The sequence below is a fragment of the Podarcis vaucheri genome, assembly GCF_965113315.1.
Source record: "Podarcis vaucheri genome assembly, chromosome: 8".
Classification (NCBI taxonomy): domain Eukaryota; kingdom Metazoa; phylum Chordata; class Lepidosauria; order Squamata; family Lacertidae; genus Podarcis; species Podarcis vaucheri.
The window spans coordinates 91,523,483-91,547,533 of NC_138766.1; the positions used below are offsets into that span (position 1 = coordinate 91,523,483).

At 46.6% G+C, this 24,051-nt stretch overlaps 1 protein-coding gene and 1 pseudogene across 2 annotated transcripts; one reads left to right on the plus strand and one right to left on the minus strand.

The window, feature by feature from the left end:
• Positions 1 to 449: 449 nt before the first annotated feature.
• Positions 450 to 981, plus strand: LOC309538535 (small nuclear ribonucleoprotein Sm D2 pseudogene; annotated as a pseudogene). Its single transcript has one exon. The product of its transcript is annotated as a small nuclear ribonucleoprotein Sm D2 pseudogene (transcript).
• Positions 982 to 11,614: 10,633 nt separating this feature from the next.
• On the minus strand, positions 11,615 to 21,876 carry LOC309539609 (lymphocyte antigen 6E-like). The gene is made up of 3 exons (XM_082236005.1): positions 21,598 to 21,876; positions 15,235 to 15,354; positions 11,615 to 12,534 (listed from the first exon to the last, which is right to left on the minus strand). The coding sequence occupies exons 1-3, from the start codon at positions 21,647 to 21,649 to the stop codon at positions 12,326 to 12,328; spliced, it is 381 nt and encodes a 126-aa protein (XP_082092131.1). The 5' UTR covers positions 21,650 to 21,876; the 3' UTR covers positions 11,615 to 12,325.
• Between the last annotated feature and the right edge of the window lie 2,175 nt (positions 21,877 to 24,051).

Genomic DNA, 24,051 nt, shown 5'->3' on the forward strand with positions numbered 1-24,051 from the left:
AATATTTTTCTTAGACTGTGTTGCCCACAACCAGACACAGAACTCCAGGTGAGGTCTGACCAAGGCAGAATAGAGTAGCGCAATGAGTTCCCTTGACCTGGACACTGTACTTCTGTTGATGCAGGCTAGAACAGCATTCACCTTTTTTTGCTGCTGCATCACTCTGCTGACTCCTGCTCAGTTTGTGGTCTGCTAAGACCCATAGATCCTTTTCACCTGTGCTACTAGTAAGCCAGTGTGAGGACCTCTTTGATTCGGGCTTTGTTTTCTTGCAATGAAAATCCAGATATTAGTCCAAGACACCATCTAGGACACGGTCCTTGTCAACTGTTCTGAACACGAAGGGCCGGCCGGGCAGGTTTGGAAATGCCCCGGAAGCGGAAGCCTGGGAAGGCGCTCACATTTGCAAACCCGTGACAGAGCAGTTTGCTGCGTGAGTTGACGGCTAGGAAGATGAGAAGGGCCCAGCCCTGAGCCTCTTAAACAAGCCCAAGAGTGAGATGACCCCAGAGGAGCTGCAGAAGAGGGAGGAGGAAGAGTTCAACACGGGGCCCCTTTCTGTTCTCACCCAGTCCGTAAAAAACAATACTCAGGTGCTAATCAACTGTCAAAACAACAAGAAACTGCTTGGCCGGGTCAAAGCCTTTGACAGGCACTGCAACATGGTGTTGGAAAACGTTAAGGAGATGTGGGCAGAGATGCCCAAGAGTGGGAAAGGCAAGAAGAAATTGAAACCTGTCAACAAGGACCGCTACATCTCCAAGATGTTCCTGCGTGGAGATTCAGCCATTGTGGTGCTGAGGAACCCCCTAATCGCTGGCAAATAATAGGCTTTCAGCAGGCTGTAGGTGCTCGAGAGCCTAGTCCAGCAAAGAGCTGTCTTCTGGGTAAACAACCAAGAGGCCGTTATGGTGCGCTGATGGCTTTAGCCAATAACATCTTCTTATCATTTACAAGTATTTTTGTCCTACGACTGCTCACTACCCCGATGAAGGAAAGTGTTTTGAACACACCTTTCCACAGACAGGCAAATTCGCCCGCAGAGAGCTTTAGAAGGCCCACAGAAACAGCATCTCTGCTGTCATTTTCTTTTACCAACAGTGCGAACTGACATGTGCAGTCAGGGTATTTTTCTCATATTGAATTGCCCAGAACAATACGATAATGGTAAGACTTGGGCGGTTTCATGCAACTTACCTGAAACTGGCTGAACGGTGAATTCCTTTTTCTTTCTTCTGCTTTGCATGCCTGTTGTTCTTTTCCTCTTCTGATTGACAGGAGCTTTACTCCTCTCGCTTGTGATTAAATACAATAAGCAAGGTGGAGACACCTGGGCAAAAAATGAACAATTCCCAGAGTTCCCTGTGATTTTAGAACCACTCCAAGAATGGTGCTTCCTTGAAGGGAATGGAAGTCCCCTAAGAACTCGGAACACCCTGAACAAACTACAGCTCCCAGAATTCTTTGGGGGAAGCCATGACAGTTTAAAATGGTATCATGGTCCGGGCCAGATTGGGGTTTGATGTGGCCCTCAGCTACTGAAGGTAATGGGGCCCTTTATATGTCCAGCTGTCCTTTGTCAACAACAAATTGCAGCTTTTTTGTGTTGAATATATGCTATATGGTAATTTATGGACCTAAAAGGTATCTAAAGTCATTTGCACATGCAGAATGTAGGCACCCTATATATAGAAATAAGCAAACTAGTGATATTTTAGGGAGCAGGCTAACAGGCGGGGCCCATTACTTATATCATATACCATTGTGCAAATTAATTGAAACAAAGCATGTTTTCTCTCTTACTTGTCATCCTGTACTCAAAAGAAACACGAAAAGTTAGTTGATCATTATGGTGTCAGCAACCTGCACTCAATAGAAGGAATGATGCGCTCGCCACAATATATTGAGGTTATACGAAAGAGAGTTATTCCAGGGCCGGAAAAGAGGAATCCTGGCAGTACTGGGATATTGCAGCAGGACCTAGCCCTCTGTCACACATCGAAAGTGGTGAAGGAATTCATGACAGAGCAGCAAATGCAGGTACTTGATTGGCCAGGGAATTTCCCGGAGGTAAATCCCATTGAGAATTTGTGATCTATATGCAAAAGTCACTATAGACTGTACGACTATGGAGAAGCTCATTCAGGCGCTGATTCAAGTGTGGTACAGGGATCCAAAAATCAACAGTGACTGTTCGAAACCACAGTGGTACCTCGGGTTACATACGCTTCAGGTTACAGACGCTTCAGGTTACAGACTCCGCTAACCCAGAAATAGTACCTCGGGTTAAGAACTTTGCTTCAGGATGAGAACAAAAATTGTGCTCCAGTGGTGCTTCAGGTTAAGAACAGTTTCAGGTTAAGAACGGATCTCCGGAACGAATTAAGTACTTAACCCAAGGTAAAGGTAAAGGTAAAGGTACCCCTGCCCGAACGGGCCAGTCTTGACAGACTCTGGGGTTTGTGCGCCCATCTCACATCTATAGGCCGGGGGCCAGCGCTGTCCGGAGACACTTCCGGGTCACGTGGCCAGCGTGACAAAGCTGCATCTGGCGAGCCAGCGCAGCACACGGAACGCCGTTTACCTTCCCGCTGGTAAGCGGTACCTATTTATCTACTTGCACCCGGGGGTGCTTTCGAACTGCTAGGTTGGCAGGCGCTGGGACCGAGCAGCGGGAGCGCACCCCGCCGCGGGGATTCGAACCGCCGACCTTTCGATCGGCAAGCCCTAGGCGCTGAGGCTTTTACCCACAGCGCCACCCGCGTCCCTTTAACCCAAGGTACCACCGTACTAATCCAGAATGTGGCAGCTAGACTGGTGACTGGGAGCGGCCGCCGGGACCACATAACACCAGTCCTGAGAGATCTGCATTGGTTCCCAGTCCGTTTCCGAGCACAATTCAAAGTCTTGGTGCTGACCTTTAAAGCCCTAAACGGCCTTGGTCCTATATACCTGAAAGAGTGTCTCCACCCCCATCGTTCAGCCCAGACACTGAGCTCCAGCACCGAGGGCCTTCTGGCAGTTCCCTCATTGCGAGAAGTGAGGTTACAGGGAACCAGACAGAGGGCCTTTTCGGTAGTGGCACCCGCCCTGTGGAACGCCCTCCCTTCAGATGTGAAGGAAATAAGAAGCTACCTTATCTTTAAAAGACATCTGAAGGCAGCCCTATTTAGGGAAGTTTTTAATATTTAATGCTGTATTATTTTTAACACTCCATTGGAAGCCGCCAGAGTGGCTGGGGAAACTCAGCCAGATGGGCGGGGTATAAATTTATTATTATTATTATTATTATTATTATTATTATTATTATTATTATTTCCGTAGCCGCAAGACCACTCAGAAATCAGAACTGGGAAGAAGCAAAAAGAAGCCCCTCAGATATATGGGACAAAAAGCTTTTATTAGCAGTTTCTGAAAAACTCGCACATCATTTAAAAGTACAAAAAGGCGATGCTGGTTCCAAAAGAGTTTGCTGCTATTTTGTGGCCATTCATTTCCCGAATGTCCAGCGATCCCCACAAAGCTCAGGTACTGAGCCATTTAACTTTGGCTTGGGGGTGTTTATCATTTATCTCTCCTTTCTTCTGAATAACGATTAAAATCTCCCTGGAAGGGGTTCAGTCTTTTCATTACTCTTTCTTCTTTTGGCATCTTTGAAAGTTCTCAATACGAAAAGTTAAAAATAGAAAGTAGCCATGAGCTATCAGACATGACTTGATGGCCACAAGCTAACCCAAGCCTCCAAACTGTCCGCAGAAGTCCAGCTTTTGGTACATCAGTCTGCCACTGGTGGTACTAGACTTTACTCCCTGAAACAGAGTGTCCAGAATGCAACACAGCAATAATAAAAAAAAAATAAGGTACAGGGCCTTTTTGGTGGTGGGATTACTCTGTGCGCCTTGGCTAAAACTGGCCGCCGAGATAGACGACTTGCTTTCTGGGCAGGGGCTTCGCCTTAGTTCCATTCTGCCCACCCGGGGTCTCAGTTCCTGGTCAAATCAAAGCTCTGATGACAACCAGCACCACCAGCATAAGCATGCCAAACCTTACATTCGCTGTGCCGTTGCACCTGTCCTCTTGACAGCAGGTGAAAGTATACAGCGCCGGCCAACTAATCCTGGCGATCAAGCAAGTGTTGGAGCAGCGTTGCTCCACAGCATAGCCGGCGGCAGAGGTTGTTTCTAAAAGGGAAAGGATGGGAAAGGGCCATGGTTAAAGGTAAAGGTAAAGGGACCCCTGACCATTAGGTCCAGTCGCGGACGACCCTGGGGTTGCGGTGCTCATCTCACTTTATTGGCCGAGGGAGCCGGCGTACAGCTTCCGGGTCATGTGGCCAGCATGACTAAGCCACTTCTGGCGAACCAGAGCAGCGCACGGAAACACCGTTTACCTTCCCACCAGAGCAATACCTATTTATCTACTTGCATTGGCATGCTCTCGAACTGCTAGGTTGGCAGGAGCATGGACCGAGCAAGGGGAGCTTACCTCGTCACGGGGATTCAAACCGCTGACCTTCTGATCGGCAAGTCCTAGGCTCTGTGGTTTAACCCACAGAAAGCTATAATTTTATTGTTTCATTGACTTTCGAGGAAAGGCAAGCAAAAGGCAACATAATAATGCATAACCTGAAGAAAGTGGAGAGAGACAGTTTTTCTCCCACTCTCCTAACCCTTGAATTCATGGGCATCCAGGGAAGATGAACGCTGGAAAACTAAGGACCAAATAAATAACATACTTTTTCATGCATCCATAGTTAAACTATGGAACTCACTTCCCCATGAAGCAGTGATGGCTACCAATTTAGATGGCTTTGAAAAAGAATTAGACAAATTCATGGAGGAGAGGGCTACTGATGGCTACTAGGCGCAATGGCTACACTCAGCCTCCCCATGCTTACCAGTGTAACGCGTGCAGAAGCGATCTGTTTCAGAACAGTTTACAACAGTGTCACAACCAGAATATTTCGTTACATTGCAGGTATAACATTCCAGGGAAGAAGCTGCAAGGAAGAAGCAACTTTTTAAAATAAAATAAAACACGCACAGTAAAGATGGGGGAGAAATCTGTCTTTGCTAAGACTTTCAAATGAAACAGGCTAAGTACCAGAACAACCTACCGTATTTTTCGCTCCATAAGACACACTTTTTTCTTCCTAAAAAGTAAGGGGAAATGTCTGCGTCCTATGGAGCGAATGCCTCCTTTCTTTTAGCAAATATTTTGTTACACTGGGGAAGTGGTAATTCTGTATTGATTTGTTTTGGATGTTGCATGTGATGCCAATAAAGGTTTTACGATACAATACGATGTTCATGGCTACAGCCTTCACCACAAAAATCACGTATCCACTGTTTCCTGGGGCTGCAATGGTGCAAAAATGTGATTACAAAGCACAGATCTTCATGGATCCTCAGGATCTTTGCATTGGGTCACCCCAAATTCACCATCAAATCACATGTCTGTGGCCATAGCATGAACCACAAGAATAATACATCCACTGTTTCATTCAGAATATTTTTTTTCTTGTTTTCCTCCTCTAAAAACTAGGTGTGTCTTATGATCAGGTGCGTCTTATGGAGCGAAAAATACGGTGGCCAGGGATCCCCAGGTCTCTCCCCAGTAGCTTTCTTAAGAGGGCATCTGAGCAACCAATCATGGGTGGCTGGCTGCTGGGTCAAACCATGTCCTTGTGCTACTTTCCAAGATGCCCACAAGAATCACAGAATTGTAGAGTTGGAAGGGAACCCCCAAGAATCATCTAGTCCAACCTCCTGCAATGCAGGAATCAGGGCCAAAGAATTCTGGACCGAGACCACATAACACCAGCCTTGAAAGACCTACACTGGCTCCCAGTACATTTCCAAGCACAATTCAAAGTGCTGGTGCTGACCTTTAAAGCCCTAAACGGCCTCGGCCAGTATACCTGAAGGAGCATCTCCACCCCCATCGTTCTGCCCGGACACTGAGGTCCAGCGCCGAGGGCCTTCTGGCGGTTCCCTCACTGCGAGAAGCCAAGTTACAGGGAACCAGGCAGAGGGCCTTCTCGGTGGTGGCACCCACCCTGTGGAACGCCCTCCCACCAGATGTCAAGGAGATAAACAACTATCTGACTTTTAGAAGACTTCTGAATGCAGCCCTGTATCAGGAGGTTTTTAACATTTGAAATTATACTATGTTTTTATATGTGTTGTAAGCGACCCAGAGTGGTTGGGGAAACCCAGCCAGATGGGCGGGGTGTAAATAATAAATTATTACTATTAATAATAATAATAATAATAATAATAATAATAATAATAATAATAATAATTGTTGTTGTTGTTGACAGATAGCTTCTCCAACCTTAAAAACCTCCAATAATGGACAGTCCACCGCTTTCTGAGCTGGTCCATCCCACTGTCGAATAGCTCTTACCCTCAGAAAGTTCTTCTCAATGCTCCTTTCTTGTAATTTGAATCCATTGATTCAGGTCCTGCCCTCTGGAGCAGCAGAAAACAAGCTTGCTCCATCTTCCATGTGACAGCCCTTCAGATACTTGAAGTTTGCCATCCTTTCACCTCTCAGTCTTCTCCTCTCCAAGCTAAGGAGGCTGTTCCAGGAGCAAATGACCATCATGTCAAAGACTCACCCGTTTTAGTCCACAAGATGGTGGTCAACAGTAGGACAGGAAGAGCCTTCATCATTTCGCTTCTCCCTCCGCCGCTAGGATGAAGCAGCCTGCCTTGAGGAGTCCCTGTTCCCTTTAGTGCACAAAACCATCACATCAACAATTAAGCCAGGAAATACAGTGGTACCTCTGGTTGCGAACAGGATCCGTTCCAGAGCCCCGTTTGCAACATGAGCGGAACGCAACCTGAGTCTGTGCATGCACAGGTCGCGATTCGCTGCTTTTGCGGATGCGCATGACATCATTTTGAGTGTCTGCACATGCACGAGTGGCGAAACCCGGAAGTAACACTTTCTGGTACTTCTGGGTCGCCACAGGACGCAACCTGAAGCAAACGTAACAAGAGGTATGACTGTACAGTGGTGCCTTTGAAGTCGAACGGAATCCGTTCCAGAAGTCTGTTCGACTTCCAAAAAGTTCGGAAACCAAGGTGCAGTTTCCGATTGGCTGCGGGAAGCTACTGCAGCCAGTCGGAAGCAGGGCCAGACGTTTGGGTTCCAAAGAACGTTTGCAAACCAGAACACTCACTTCCAGGTTTGCGCCGTTCAGGAGCCAAGGTGTTCGGGATCCAAGCTATGACTGTACAGTGGTACCTCGCGTTACATACGCATCAGGTTACAGACTCCGCTAACCCAGAAATAGTACCTCGGGTTAAGAGCTTTGCTTCAGGATGAGAACAAAAATTGCTGCTCCGGTGGCACAGCGGCAGCAGGAGGCCCCATTAGCTAAAGTGGTGCTTCAGGTTAAGAACAGTTTCAGGTTAAGAACGGACCTGCGGAACGAATTAAGTACTTAACCCGAGGTACGACTGCACACAGTTCTCTCCTTTGTGATTCATGCAGCCAGGGCGGTTGGAATGTGAAAGGAGATGGTACCATTTAAAAACATTCTGCTGAGACCCGGATGCTGAGCCAAATGGGACCTGGGTCTAATTCTACCATCAGACCAAAGGCTTATCACGTCTCGCAGTGTCAACCGGGGGACCTTGGGAAACCCAACAATGCAAAAGTGCTCTCTCCCCACTTCTACTCCACCCCACCCCCCATCAACAGAGATTCAGAAGCTGTGGGATGTGATCCATGAGAGGCAGTCAAGTCCAACATTGCTTGTAATGCTAGAGAAGACATGCGAGGGAATGTTTGGTCCAGCCATTCGGAACTTCCTGTTCCTCCTGACTGGAGCATCCTTCCTTTTGCATGTTATAGATGGTGGGTGTGACCTAACCTGTCCAGGTAACAAAAGGACGAGTCACGCAGCACTCTGCCCCTCTTTCTGACTTCCTTCTTCGTTTGACCAGTTTTTCTAACTAAATCTGCCTTCCGGAATCCAACTGTGAACTGATGTAAGTAAACTTCTTTTATTGACTTAGATTGTGATGTATTTATTCTTTTAAGAGGGATTCAAGGGAACTTATCAGGAACGTACAATTCAATCTGAGACAGACTGAATTGTATAATTGTGAGAGGCTCACATGAGCCTGCAACCAGCTATCTGCTGTGAATGTAAAAGGGGCATGTAAACTCTACTAAGTAAAGGACCTTGCTAGCACAAGTTAGGAAGGAGATTAATAAACAATATATCATCTCCTGCCACCCTGAACATTCCCACAGAAGCGTTGCCTTCATCACCGCAGGTGAACGCTGTATCACGTTGCTGCTGCTTCATTTTACCTGTCCTTATTACGCAGATTCAGTTTCTCTGCAATCCCCCTTTCCCTCTTTTAAAGGTAAAGGGACCCCTGACCATTAGGTACAGTCGTGACCGACTCTGGGGTTGCGGCACTCATCTCGCTTTACTGGCCGAGGGAGCCGGCGTACAGCTTCCGGGTCGGGTCATGTGGCCAGCATGAGTAAGCTGCTTCTGGCGAAGCACAGCAGCGCACGGAAACGCCGTTTACCTTCCCGCTGGAGCGGTACCTATTTATCTACTTGCACTGGCGTGCTTTCGAACTGCTAGGTTGGCAGGAGCAGGGACCGAGCAACGGGAGCTCACCCCGTTGCGGGGATTCGAACCGCTGACCTTCTGATCGGCAAGTCCTAGGCTCTGTGGTTTAACCCACAGCGCCACCCATGTTCCCTCTTGTAGCACACCTTAAATTCCCTCATCATTCAAACGTCCGACCCCCTCCCTGGCTGTTTTCCTGCTTCTAATGCATCACAATAATTTTTATTATTGGAGATTACCAGTTGCTGCAGACACCAAAAGGGGTGGATATTTCCATCAAGCCCCAAGTTTCCCTGCCAACCCCTGGACAGAGCGCATAAGAAGCGGGAACAGGCAATTGCATATTCTGAATTAACAGTGGATGCCCGAAAACTACCTTTTAGTCAAACAACAACCCCACCTAGTGGTCCCTTTGATGAGTTCTTCACAGGGACAGATTATGCTACAGAGTATTTCTTTAAAGTTCAGAAGTATTCCTTTACAAAAATTACACAGAACTTTATTCCTTTACAAAATCGCTCTCTTGTGGAAAGAGAAAAGTTCTTCTCACTCTCTTGAAGACATCCAGTGAAGCTGCATGTTTAGAAGATTCAAGACAGGGAAAAGGGCTTAAGCTATGGAACTCCCTGCCACTGGAGCACACCCACTAGGACAGCTTTCAAAGAGGATTGGTCAAAATTGTGGAAGAGAAGGCTTTCAATAGCCACCATCTAAGATAGCCATGCTGTGCCTCCAGTTTTAACAGAAATGCTCCAGGAAGCTTGAGTTCTAAGCTGCTGGGACAATTGGATTGAAGGTAGGCTATAAGTTCCAATAAAAAAAAGTTGGTATATAATATTATAATATTAAAAGTAGAGACATCACCTTGCCAACAAATGTCCGTATAGTAAAAGCTATGGTTTTCCCAGTAGTGATGTATGGAAGTGAGAGCTGGACCATAAAGAAGGCTGATCACCAAAGAATTGATGCTTTTGAATTCTGATGCTGGAGGAGACTCTTGAGAGTCCCATGGACTGCAAGAAGATCAAACCTATCCATTCTGAAGGAAATCAGCCCTGAGTGCTCACTGGAAGGACAGATCCTGAAGCTGAGGCTCCAAGACTTTGGCCACCTCATAAGAAGACTCCCTGGAAAAGACCCTGATGTTGGGAAAGATGGAGGGTGCAAGGAGAAGGGGACGACAGAGGACGAGATGGTTGGACAGTGTTCGCGAAGCTACCAGCATGAGTTTGGCCAAACTGCGGGAGGCAGTGGAAGACAGGAGTGCCTGGCGTGCTCTGGTCCAGAGGGTCACGAAGAGTCGGACATGACTAAACGACTAAACAACAAATATAATATTAAAATGGGTAGCCAGAGATCAACCGACAGGTTGAAATCTCCCAGGATTGCCTCTGCTCCCACCCCAGCCCTCTTACCTGTCAGTCAGCCATCTTTTGTGAAGACAGCCACTGCCAACACGCCCTGGAACAGGACTCGGCAGCGAACGTCCTGATGGAACCGGGGGGATGGTAAGAAAAGCTCTGCCTGTTCCAACTATGTGTGCGTTTTAGCATCCTGGACAATGAAAGCGCAAGGGGAACAATACGCTCCTGCCATCGTTGCAAGATGCTGAGGCACAGGGGGAGAAGCGCAAGGGTGTCACAATGGAGACGGAACTATAGTTGGTGGAATGTTTGGGATGAATGTTGTCAGGAGGCAGCAGCCAGTGAGGAAACGTCAGAGGAAAAGATCCTTGATAGATTCTGTTTTTATTTATTTTGACAAATCATAAAGAATAAAAATGTGCACCCACCACTGAGACCATTCCATTGGAACTACCCAACCTCCCAAAATTTCAACACCTCTTGCGATGGTTTGACGCCTTTCCGTTTTTTAACAGTACAAAATTCTACAAACATTATCTCCTCAAAATCATTTCTCCTGCATATTCCCTCTCTTACCTTAATGGCACATGTTAATTTATCATTAATAGCTATACCCCACACCTCTTTATACCATTCTTCCATTTTATATTCTGCTTGCCCCTTCCACTTCCTGGCTTATAATACTTTGTGCGGCTGTCAATAAATTTGGGAGCAAGTCCTTCGTAGCCTGCGAACCTTCCACACCCATCTTAAATTGATACTAATACTACCTCTGGACTTTTGGTCAGCTTTAACCCAGTGATTTCTGTTATCTCCTGAAACACCGATAGGTTATATTTATTTACTTTTGTAGACAGGAGTGCCTGGCGTGCTCTGGTCCACGGGGTCACGAAAAGTCGGACACGACTAAGCGACTAAACAACAAAGGTTCTCTAAGCCGCTTCCTCATAAAGAAAACATCAAGGGAGTTCTCGGGAACTGTACATGAAAAAGTATAATAAAAAGCCATTATTAAAATGGCCGCTACTGGCCAATGGGCCTTAGGTTGCTGACCACTGTTCTACTCCCCAACTCAAAAAGGTTGCAAGTGAGCGCAAAACTAGCCCTGCTTCCTTCGTTGCACTACAGCTAAAACGCATGTTTCTAGTACTCTTTTTTAAAGAATTGAAACAATCTGCTCTACAGTGGACAAATCTTGATTGTAAGGCTGACTTCAGCATGTAGCTTTCCCTCGCTCTTTCTCTCTCGCTCACAAACTGGACAAGGCAATAGCTGGCAACCAAGTTGTGACATCTGGTTGGTCCTAAGATATTGCCAGACCGCAATATTTCAAAGTTCTTCCTAATGATCTAGTTGAGATTCCTTCATGGCAAGGAGTTTGAACAGAGGATCATTGCTGCCTGCCTGTTCCAACTCTACAATTCTGGTTATATGAAATGTGGGAGATAATGGCTTTTGACACTTGAGGTGTATTATTTTTAGGACCCAAATTATTTTTGTGATGGTTTTCAAAACCGTACATTAATGTTGTAATCCACCCTGGAACCTAAAGGTGAGTAATTAATAATGTAAGTTATTTCAGGAAAACACACGACATGCAACTGGAGGCATGTTGTGACAGGAAAACAGAAGGGGGGAAATGAAGTAAGGTAAAAACCAAAATGTATTTATTAAAGTTCAGAAATCACAAGAGAACCGTGTGTTGAAAACCCACATAGCTTGCAAAATTGTGTAGACAGTGTTCAGTTTTTAATGTAAAATTTTAACAGGCAAAACAAAAACATAACCAAATCCCTGCTCCGAATCCAAACACTTTGTGCATGTCACATTGCTCTTTATGTGAAATGTGACAAGCAAAAAACTGGATCTAAATTCAGAATATACAAAAAAAAAAAAAAAAAAGATTTCATCCGAGGTGTTTTCCTGCCCCCGCCTCCAGTCGATTTTGCCTCCTGGTGAGCCATCAAGAGGAAAACACAGTTTAAGGCCCCCGTTTAAAGCCCCCCCCCATAGGGATTAGGAATGTTTTGTTCAGCGGAGTTTTTGGCTTCTATTTCGTGCAAAATTATTTCCCCAACAAACTGCAGCGCCTCACCAGGGTGTGCAAAAATCCCAGCAGCCTCAAGGGGGCAGTGTTGCCATACAAAACATCTCATTCCCCCTCCCCCCCCACCCCAAAAAATGAGAAGTGGAAAAGGTCTCTCTTCTCTTCAAACCAATACAAAGTGCAGAGACACAGATTCATTTGGGTTAAAAAGCAATGGAATTATATGCCATTGAAAAACACATTATTTTTGGGCTCCTCGGCGGAGAAGGCTGAGCAGACTCCTCCTGCGTGCAAATATTTCTCAAAAAATCACAGCCTAGGTCCAAAGAGGTAGAAGAAGCTTGCGGCGATCCCAGCAGCCAAGATCAGGTGGTTTGTTTTGACGCTGCTGGCTCCGCTGATGTTGCATAAGAAAGACGAACAGCAGCTGACGGACGTGGCTACGAAGCCAAGGTTGACCCCCATTTGTGGGCAAACCGGAACACAGCCTTTGGTGATGGACTGCGACGAATAACCAGCTGGAAGGAAGGAATCGAGTCAACAGAGAGGATGCCCATCAGTAATAATAATAATAATAATAAAATTATTTATCCCGTCCTCCCCAGCTGAAGCCGGGCTCAGAGCGGCTAACAGAAAAAGTAACAGTTTACATAAAATCACAATCAATTAATTGAATTGCATTCTAAAATCAATTCATTCTAAAATCAATTCATAATCAAATTAATGGCAACCATTGGGCTAAAGTTCTTGAGGATGGCCAAAGGACCCGGGGGTCAGGCTGTGCCTTGGCCAAAGGCCTGGTGGAACAGCTCTGTCTTGCATGCCCTGCGGAAAGATGTCAAGTCCCGCAGGGCCCTAGTCTCTTGGGACACAGCGCTCCACCAGATCGGGGCCACAGCCGAAAAAGCCCTGGCTCTGGCTGAGGCCAGCCTAGCCTCCCTGTGGCCCGGGACCTCCAAGATGCTTTTGTTTGAAGACCGTAAGGTCCTCCGTGGGACGTACCAGGAGGGGCAGCAAACTGGGTGGGGTAACTAATGGCAGGGAGGACATAATTGGGATTCAAGATTAGATAGCTGCACCGTAACCAATAAAACAAATTTCAATAGGGACAAATGTCAGGTTCTGCACTTAGGCAGAAAGAACCTATTGATGCAGCCCAGAATTGCATCGGCAGCTAAAAAAGCCAATGCAATTCTGGGATGCATCAATAGGAGTATAGCATCTAGATCAAGGGAAGTAATAGTGCCACTGTATTCTGCTCTGGTCAGACCTCACCTGGAGTACTGTGTCCAGTTCTGGGCACCACAGTTCAAGAAGGACACTGACAAAGTGGAACGTGTCCAGAGGAGGGCAACCAAAATGGTCAAAGGCCTGGAAACGATGCCTTATGAGGAACGGCTAAGGGAGCTGGGCATGTTTAGCCTGGAGAAGAGGAGGTTAAGGGGTGATATGATAGCCATGTTCAAATATATAAAAGGATGTCACATAGAGGAGGGAGAAAGGTTGTTTTCTGCTGCTCCAGAGAAGCGGACACGGAGCAATGGATCCAAACTACAAGAAAGAAGATTCCACCTAAACATTAGGAAGAACTTCCTGACAGTAAGAGCTGTTTGACAGTGGAATTTGCTGCCAAGGAGTGTGGTGGAGTCTCTTACTTTGGAGGTCTTTAAGCAGAGGCTTGACATCCATATGTCAGGAGTGCTCTGATGGTGTTTCCTGCCTGGCAGGGGGTTGGACTCGATGGCCCTTGTGGTCTCTTCCAACTCTATGATTCTATGATTCTAACCAGCTGCACCAATATAAGATGGAGGGCACTTGGCTTATTAGCAGTGCATGTGAAAAGGATTTAGGGGTCTTGGTGGACCACAAGCCTAACATGAGTCAACAGTGTGATGCAGCAGCAAAAAAAAGTTAGCGCTATCCTAGACTGCATCAATAGAAGCCTTGTGTCTAGATCAAGGGACGTCACAGCCCCACTCTATTTTGTCTTGGACAGACCACACCTGGAGTCCTGGGTCCAGTTCTAGGTGCCACAATTTGAGAAGGATATTGACAAGCTGGAATGTGTGCAGAGGAGGGTGACCAAGATTATGAAGGGTCTGGAATCTAAGCCTTATGAGGAACGGTTGTAGAAGCCGGGTATGTTTAGCCTGGAAAAGAGGAGAATGGGAGGAGATAGGGTAAAGGTAAAGGTAAAGAGATCCCCTGACCATTAGGTCCAGTCGTGACCGACTCTGGGGTTGTGGCACTCATCTCGCTTTATTGGCCAAGGGAGCCGGCGTACAGCTTCCAGGTCATGAGGTCCAGCGTTGAGGGCCTTCTGGCGGTTCCCTCACTGCGAGAAGCAAAGCTACAGGGAACCAGGCAGAGGGTCTTCTCGGTGGTGGCGCCTGCCCTGTGGAATGCCCTCCCAGTTGATGTCAAGGCAATAAACAACTATTTTACTTTTAAAAGACAACTGAAGGCGGCCCTGTTTAGGGAAGCTTTTAAGAAGAAGCTTCATTGTGAAAAGGTGGCACCTAGACATTCCATTGTGGCAACTGTAACCCAGGTATAAGGTGCCATTTGGCTATTAGAGTGTATATCTGAGTTTCTGACACAGGCTAAACCCCGCTGAAACTGTCAACCCACAACATGTGGGGTACTTGACAGGTAAAAGGTAAAGGACCCTAGATGAGACTATGGGGTTGCGGTGCTAATCTCGCTTTCAGGCCAAGGGAGCCGGCGTTTGTCCACAGGCAGCTTTCCGGGTCATGTGGCTGGCAGGATTAAATCGCTTCTGGCACAATGGGCCACTGTGGCTTAAACCAGAGCGCACAGAAACGCAGTTTACCTTCCCTCTGCAGTGATACCTATTTATCTACTCGCACTGGTGTGCTTTCGAACTGCTAGGTTGGCAGGAGCTGGGACACAGCAACGGGAACTCACTCCATCGTGGGGACTCGAACCACTGACGTTCTGATCAGGAAGCCCAAGTGGCTCCGTGGTTTAGACCCACGTCCCTTGGGCTTGACAGGTTGACCCATGCCAGCCAAAATAAACCAAGACCCCGATCCCAGACTAGATGGGCTTGTGGTCTCCATCGGGAGAGACTTGCCTATCCATCAAGTGAGGAAGACTGATTGTAGCAAAAGACAGAAAACCCCACAGCCTATTAACCCAAGAATCTCCTTGCCTGGTAAAGCAACCCTTGTGCCCCTAGTTTAAAATATACCTACCCAGTCCTGCACCAACGTAGACGGTAGCACAAGCGGTTTCTGAATCAGAGCAAATCTGCCACCTCCAGCAGCCCCAGTTTGATTCCGCTCCTTCGCAGTACCAGCACACCAGCGACGAAGCTGAAAAACAGTTAAAACCGTCCCCAAAATTAGACGCAACAGTTTCCCACTTCCAACTCGGCCATATCCTCTTGTTGCCAGGGCTTACGCCGGAGTAAGCAAACCCACGATGAAACTGTAGGCCAGGCACAGGCAAACTCTGGCCCTCCAGATGTTTGGGACTACAAATCCCATCATCCCTGACCACTGGTCCTGCTAGCTAGGGATGATGGGAGTTGTAGTCCCAAAACATCTGGAGGGCCGGGGTTTGCCTATGCCTGCTGTAGGCGCTTTCACTCATCCCACAACCCACTCAGCTGTTTTGACATTTATACACCTTTTTAATTTCCCCTTCCAGCCAGGGTGGATTTGATTAAAAATCAAATCTATTTAAATCACTAGTCCATAAGACTTGATTTAAATCATTTTTTTACAGAAAGACTCATTCTTGCTGGTATCATCTTAATATTTACAACCAGATGAAGGTTTCGTTTTTGGAAGAATAAATTTTCAGAGTAGTTTTTACACATCTATCAAAAATTACTGATTTGGTTATAGTATTATAAATACATAGACAGATAATTAGGAAATTATTGTGAGGTTTAATACGTTAACTTTGCATTTGGACAACTCTGCTGTACTTTATTGGAAGGAGAAAAATAATCATTTCCTTAATAAGCATCTAAACAGTTTATTTAACTAAAACAATAACATTATAGTATCCACGTTTGTTAACTGATGTGGTTAAACAATTTTTAAAAAACAGAGTTTTAGCACACATGAAAAACTTAAAACAAATCCTTATTTCCTAATGAATAGCCTTTGGACTACAATGTAACTTAAATAGAAAACTATCTTTAGGAAGATTTTTCCTCCAAAAGCATTTTATTTTAAAAACCCAATTTAAATTTGGGAAAATCGAATTTAATTTTTTAAAAAAAAATAATAATCATTGATTTTTATCCACCCTGATTGCCACCAAAGTATATCACCAGAAATGCACCACTGACACACAAGCAGTGTTCAAAATTATCCAGGTGCATTTTGCAACTGGTGTGGGTCCAATTGTGGCTGGCCCCTCCAGTTTTCTTAGGCAGGTAAGAAGAGCTTATTGACTGCATTTATCTCCAAGGAGTACATAGTTCACCCCTTTCCCACTTAACCCAACAACGACCCTGCGAGGAAAGTGAGGAGGCTGTGACTCACTCCAAGGTCCCGCAGTGAGTTTCATAGCGGAGTGGGGATTTGAACCCTGATCTCCCAGCTCCTAGTCCAACACGCTAACCACTACACCACACTGGCTTCCTAGATTATGTCTCCCAAGGGGCAGCTCTATAAATTAAGTAGGTAGATAAAAATGGGGGGGAGGGGGAAATGCCACTGAAATATTTTCCTTGAATCTTGAGTTTTATTCTAGATTTGATGTTTTAATGTAATGCGAACTACTTTTGAGATTTTTTTTTCCCCTTTAAAATCTGGCATAGAAATGAAATGAACAACAACAACAGTTTCCTTTGGGGTGAAAAATGGTGCCCTAGACCAGGGGTAGACCAGTGTAAAGTAAGCAGCACACAAAACGCTACCAAACCATTCTACGTTCCAAATCTTATATTAATAATCCAAAAATTGAGAGAGCTGTGTACAAGATCTACTACAGAAGCCACAAACAGAAAACTCATTCAAATTGTGTCCAAAAGGAAGATTCAGTCTTTAAAGTTCCTTTAGCCAGGCTCCTGTAGATATCAACAAAGGTAAGTTTGATCAAACGAAGTGTTGGTGATGTTGCGCACAAGAGTTAGACAGGGTGCCGGCGTTTGCCACCTGCCTCTAAACCAGGGGTGGGCAAACTAAGGGCTGGGGTCTGGATCTGGCCCAATCGCCTTCTCAATCCGGCCTGCGGACGGTCCGGGAAGTGTTTTTACACGAGTAGAATGTGTCCTTTTATTTAAAATCCATCTCTGGGTTATTTGTGGGGTATAGGAATTTGTTCATTTTCCCCCCAAAAAAAAAATATAGTCCGGCCCCCCACATGGTCTGAGGGACAGTGGACCAGTCCACGGCTGGAAAAGGTTGCTGACCCCTGCCCTAGACCTTCTACTGTGGTGGCAAAAATCTGCAGTGGGGAAACAAAGGTAAGGGGAGGGGGGAACCCCCCAAACCACCCCATTAGTAACTCAATGGTATGGAAAGTTGAGAGACTTGGAGGGGGGGGGGCAGAATGGAGTGGCAGGACCAGGTAGAGAGAGAATATAGCTACCAGGCTTTGGCAAACTTGTGCCCCCCAGATACTGTAGACTGCTAGCATGGGCAGGGATGATGAGAGGAATTTCAGCAACATCTGGCAGGCAGCTCAGGTGCTGCTTCTGTGTTTTCCACCCCCATCCAGTAAACGATTATAAAGGTAAAGACATCACCTTGCCAGCAAAGGTCCATATAGTTCAAGCTATGGTTTTCCCAGTAGTGATGTATGGAAGTGAGAGCTGGACCATAAAGAAGGCTGATCGCTGAAGAATGGATGCTTTTGAATTCTGGTGCTGGAGGGGAGACTCTTGAGAGTCCCATGGACTGCAAGAAGATCAAACCTCTCCATTCTGAATGAAATCAGCCCTGAGTGCTCACTGGAAGGACAGATCCTGAAGCTGAGGCTCCAGTTCTTTGGCCACCTCATGAGAAGAGAAGACTCCCTGGAAAAGACCCTGGTGTTGGGAAAGGAGAAGGGGACGACAGAGGACGAGATGGTGGGACAATGTTCTCGAAGCTGCCAACATGAGTATGACCAAACTGCAGGAGGCAGTGGAAGACAGGAGCTCCTGGCATGCTCTGGTCCATGGGGTCACGAAGAGTCAGACACGACTAAACTACTAAACAACAACAACGGGACCCCTGACCATTAGGTCCAGTCGAGACAGACTCCGGGATTGCGGCGCTCATCTCGCTTTACTGGCCGAGGAAGCCGGCATACAGCTTCTGGGTCTTGTGGCCAGCATGACTAAGCAGCTTCTGGCGAACCAGAGCAGCGTACAGAAACACCGTTTATCTTCCCGCCAGAGCAGTACCTATTTATCTACTTGCACTTTGACATGCTTTTGAACTGCTAGGTGGGCAGGAACAGGGACCGAGCAACGGGAGCTCACTCCGTTGCGGGGATTCAAACAGCCGACCTTCTGATTGGCAAGTCCTAGGCTCTGTGGTTTAACCCACAGTGCCACCCGTATCCCAGTAAACTATTATATTTCCCCTTTATTTCCTCCCAGTTCTGCTAAACTGTCTCAGGAGAAAGTGTGCGGCATGTGACTGGAGTCCAAAACTACGCCCCATGCGCCATCAAGCTCTGACGTTCTTTACACACCAGTGCTTTCCTCGTTTCACTTTCTCTCTCTCTCTCTCTCTCTCTCACACACACACACACACACTGTTTTACAATAAAAACTACTGTTTTTACATCCTCAATATATCAATGACTTCCCTTCTTATCTTTCCATAGTTCCTTTTTGCAAGCCTACTCAAGATTTAAATACCATCTGTGAATCACTTTCCTAATCACAGATCAAAATTAAGAGACCCAAAGCTCTGGGCAGCCTTGGAAGGAACGGTGGGTCTTAATCTCAAACTAATGTCATAGGGAACCTGGCATTCCTCAATGAGCAGGTAAGTGATAGTAGGTAAATGAAGGTAAAGGGACCCCTAACCATTAGGTCCAGTCGTGACCAACTCTGGGGTTGCAGCACTAATCTCGCTTTATTGGCCGAGGGAGCCGGCATGCAGCTTCCGGGTCATGTGGCTAGCATGACTAAGCCGCTTCTGGCGAATCAGAGCAGCGCACGGAACAGTTTACCTTTCCGCTGGAGTGGTACCTATTTATCTACTTGCACTTTGATGTGCATTCAAACTGCTGGGTTGGCAGGAGCAGGGACCGAGCAACGGGAGCTGACCCCGTCGCGGGGATTCGAACCACCGACCTTCTGATCGGCAAGTCCTAGGCTCTGTGGTTTAACCCACAGCGCCACCTGCGTCCCTGATGGTAGGTAATCTCCCCCAATAAATAGCTGGATCCCCATCTTCATCTTCTTTGCCTAGTTAAGGAATGCAGCTCCCAAAAGGCCTCTTCTGCCTTCCGTGTAAAGCGAGAGAAGCGGGCTTGCCAAGACCTGACCTCCATTATAACAAGTAAAATAAATACAGAATACTTCCATTGTTTGCCAGAGGAACCCGATTCCTCTTGAGATACAACACTACAGCTGTTCATTCAATTACGCAGCGTAAGAATGTAAGCAGAGCCTGCTGGATCCAGCCACTGACCCCTCCTGGACTCCGGGATCCTGTTCTCACAGTGGCCAAGAAGTTGCCTGTGGAAAAACCTGTAAGCAGGTAAGCCATAGTGGCTACTGCTAGCCCTCCATATCCTCTCCGCCAGGAAGGACCAGAATGACTGAAGGACTACAGGTAATTGGGTTATTGAAACACAAAAGCTTTTTAACAGTAGGAAAAGGCAGGTCAGGGCTTGTGGGAAGTACAGGCAGGCTTTGTTTTCATGCTCTCTGTTTTGAATGCTGTTTTGAATAGGGCATAAATCACTTGGCGGATGGGGAAGGGATATTCACTGAAAGGGAAAGGGATGGTGCCAGCAGCCCAAAAAGGAGTGGCAGAATTTTACCCGTGGCAAAGGACTAGCTGGGACAGGCACTGAGCCACAGAATCCTGGAACTGGCATTCCCGGAAGAAGAAAAAAACATAAATGTTTTGTTTTTTAAAAAAGATATTTATTGAAAGTTTTTAAGATATAACAAAAAAAGAAAAATAAACATACAAAATTAAAAAACAGTTAAAAACACACATTAATTTTCAATAACATAACTTCCATACACTTATTTCCTCGGACCTCCTCATACCTCCCTTCTTTGTATTCCAGTTCTATTTGTTAGTTCAGCAAATCCTTACCATTAAACTTTTACGCATTTGTGAAAACTTTTATTTTTTCATATCTCTTAAAGAAAAGAAAAAACCATAAATGTTTCCGCTCTAAAATATTGCTCCTATGCATCTCTGGCACATCCGTTTAATTCAGTGACGGACTACAATTCCCAGCATCCCTAACCACTGGTCCTGTTAGCTAGGGATCATGGGAGTTGTAGTCCGAAAACAGCTGGAGGGCATTCCTTCCCATTCGTACCATCCCAGCTTTTACATCATGCCAGAAAAATTCCACAGCACCACAATGGGAGCGACCACAAAACCCGGAGTTTTTTTGCAAGAGGCTTGCAAGAGTCCCTGGCAAAGCTCCAGACCCTCAGACAAAGGGTCTGGGAAAGACCTCGTGCTTCCCCCTTCCCCCCATTCCTGGATTTTTTGGCACTCTGTAGGGGTTGCCACCTTCTCTTCCCGGCCCTGCTCCCATGCATGCAAGAGTTTACAGAAAGATAAAGCAATAAAATCAAGAAAAACTCACATCCATACTTTTAAATTTTGTATGTTTCAAAAGAATACATCAGATTAAAATTAACTCAGCCCCTTCTCCATGCAAAAATGACATTCCAGGAGTGCCATTGGGGTGTGTTTTTTTGGGGGGGTACCATTCCCAGCAGCCGCCCCTCCCCCGACTCTTGCAAAGCCCTTGTACCGAGAACGTCTCTGAGCATGTGCTAAGTGCCTCCCTGCTCATCACCACAGGTAGACATGTCTGACGTCAGAGGGGGCTTTCCCTGCCTAATCTTTTGGCTTCCGGCCCAATCCGCACTCCACCCTTCCTCCCCAACTCTGGTCTCCAGGATCCTAACCCAACACTCTAACCACTACGCCAACTGTTCGAAGCGCACACTGACTCGAAAGTAGACCCAGGTGTGCCCGGTGGGCCTCCTTTCTCATTTACCGCGTGCACAGAACCGCAGAACAATCCCAGGCAAATGGGGTCGGGGCGGCACCCTTAGGATCGAGCGCACCCCTAAGCCACGCCTACCCAGAACAAATTCCTGTTCAATCCAGCGGCGCTTCCTCCCAGAGGTTTAGGATCGCGGCGTCGGTTGCGCTCTTTTAACGAGCCCCTGCAACGCCCATTTTCGCAAACCAGACTCAGGGCGGCCGCAAAAGCAAGCTATCCTCCCCCCGCTTTGCAGAGATAAAGGCAGGCGCGGCAGCTACGCCTGCTAGCAGCTAACGGGCATCCTTAAAAATAACCTAAATTGATATTGGGCGGGGAGAGGGGGGGGGGAGAAAAACTTAATTTTGTATTGTGGGGGGTCCTGTCTCGTGAAAATGGAAAGGCCTTACCTCTTTGCACGCAGAGACAGGCGGCCAGGAGGATTGCAAAAGACGCCTTCATCTTGGATGCAGTCTTGTCCGCGCTTCCTTTTTCTTCCCTTATCTTTTTTTTTGCAAAGACGGATCCCACCTCCGGGGTGGAGGGGCGGCGAAAGCTCTTGCGCTGGGTTGCAAAAATAAAAAATACAAACAGCAGAGTAACAGCACCGAGGGACGGTTCCGTCTTGCAGCAGCTGCCCAGCGCGCAGCAATTTAGGCGCAAGCTGCTTATAAACCGCCGGAGGGGCCGGATGAGATCAACCCACGTGTAGCTTCTCCTCAAATCCAAGGTGGCTTGGCGGAGGCTGCAAAGCTTTTTTCTAATTTTGTTGTTCCTCCCCAAACCCACCTCCTGGGCTTCGCATCTCTCTTTCGTTTCTTGCTGCCGAGGTGTCCTTTCACCAGAAACGAAAGCTTTCCAAAATGGCCCTGGGAGCAGTGCCGGATTTACGCATGAGTTATAATAATAATAATTTATTATTTATTCCCCAGCCACTCTGGTCTGCTTCCAACAGAACACTAAAATGCAATAACCTAAACAAGCTCTAGCTTAGGGCCCCACTCTCTTGGGGGCCAAAAAAAATTAAAGGGGGGGCAACTGGATGTTCATTTCCAAAATATAAGATGAAAAAACAAATAAAATAAAACCTACATAACGGCAACGGTGTTTTGTGTTGTGTAGCCTCCTATGATGTAAGTCATGGGTAGGCAAACTAAGGGCCGGGGGTCGGATGCGGCCCAATCGCCTTCAATCTGGCCCACGGACGGTCCAGGAATCAGCGTGTTTTTGCACGAGTAGAATGTGTCCTTTTATTTAAAATGCACCTCTGGGTTATTTGTGGGACATAGGAATTCGTTCATTTCCCCCCTAAAATATAGTCCAGCCCCCCACAAGGTCTGAGGGAAATTGGACCGGCCCCCTGCTGAAAAAGTTTGCTGACCCCTGATGTAAGTCACGGGCCCATCTGCTAGACTGCTCCCTAAAATATCACATATAAAGGGTCCTATTACTTTCATTTTTAAAAAAAATATTTATTGAAAAAAGAATTTTTAAGATCACAAATAAAAGAAAATTACAGAAAAAAAAGACAAAAACAGGAATGAAAAAGAAAAAATAAAACCATCATTTTCAAATTCTCCACTTTCTTTACCTTCTTTCCATGACCTCCTCCTCCTCCCATCTCTTGTATCTTGATTAATAATTGTCACAGCAAATCCTTTCCATAATTCATAATATTCTGTCATTACATTACATCACCTTGCTCTATTTTCATCTTATCTTATATAAAACCTTAAAACTTAAAATTTAAATCTTCTTTTTACCAGCTTCTCATAACCATTACCTTTTTACCTAATTCTTTAAACATTCTTACAAGAGCCTAGTAATTTCATTTCAACATTTTTGCAACTTTCATGAAAACATTTCCCTATTACTTTCAGTAGCTTAAAGGTAAAGGTAAAGATACCCCTCCCCGTACGGGCCAGTCGTGTCCGACTCTAGGGTTGTGCGCCCATCTCACTTAAGAGGCCGGGGGCCAGCGCTGTCTGGAGACACTTCCGGGTCACGTGGCCAGCATGACGAAGCTGCTCTGGCGAGCCTGCACCAGCGCAACACACGGAAACGCCGTTTACCTTCCCGCTATAAAGTGGTACCTATTTATCTACTTGCACTTAAGAGTGCTTTCGAACTGCTAGGTGGGCAGGCGCTGGGACCGAACGACGGGAGCTCACCCCGCCGCGGGGATTTGAACCGCCGACCATGCGATCGGCAAGTCCTAGGCGCTGAGTTTTTACCCACAGCGCCACCTGCGTCCCTTCAGTAGCTTAGGGCCTCATCAAACCTAAAACCAGCCCTACCTGGGAGATGCTATGGGGAAGCAAGCAACGCCCTATCTGGGGGGCAAAGAGCATCTGGTCCAAATCGGGACTGGAGATCAGAAATGCTTTAGCCTTTCGGAGTGGTTATAAAAACCCTTCTTACATAACTGTTATTCAAGTATTCAAGTATTGGCTGCAATATTCCAAGTCTCCTTTGGATACTTATTCTGAAGGTGTTGATACTGATTTGCCACTGATTACTTAATCTTAATGGAGGGACGTGGGTGGCGCTGTGGGTTAAACCACAGAGCCTAGAACTTGCTGATCAGAAGTTTGGCGGTTCGAATCCCTGCGACGGAGTGAGCTCCTGTTGCTCGGTCCCTGCTCCTGCCCACCTAGCAGTTTGAAAGCACGTCAAAGTGCAAGTAGATAAATAGGTACCACTCCGGTGGGAAGGTAAATGGCATTTCCGTGTGCTGCTCTGGTTTGCCAGAAGCGGCTTAGTCATGCTGGCCACATGACCCAGAAAAAACTGTCTTCCTCGGCCTGTAAAGCGAGATGAGCACCACAACCCCAGAGTCTGTCACGACTGGACCTAATGGTCAG

Excerpts from the sequence above, each read along its gene's own strand:
- LOC309539609 (XM_082236005.1), bottom strand. The coding sequence starts at position 21,649 with ATGAAGGCGTCTTTTGCAATCCTCCTGGCCGCCTGTCTCTGCGTGCAA. Across the intron at positions 15,355-21,597 it reads CTGTCTCTGCGTGCAAAGAG|CTTCGTCGCTGGTGTGCTGG; the intron begins GTAAGGCCTTTC and ends ACTGTTTTTCAG. Across the intron at positions 12,535-15,234 it reads CTACGTTGGTGCAGGACTGG|CTGGTTATTCGTCGCAGTCC; the intron begins GTAGGTATATTT and ends CCTTCCTTCCAG.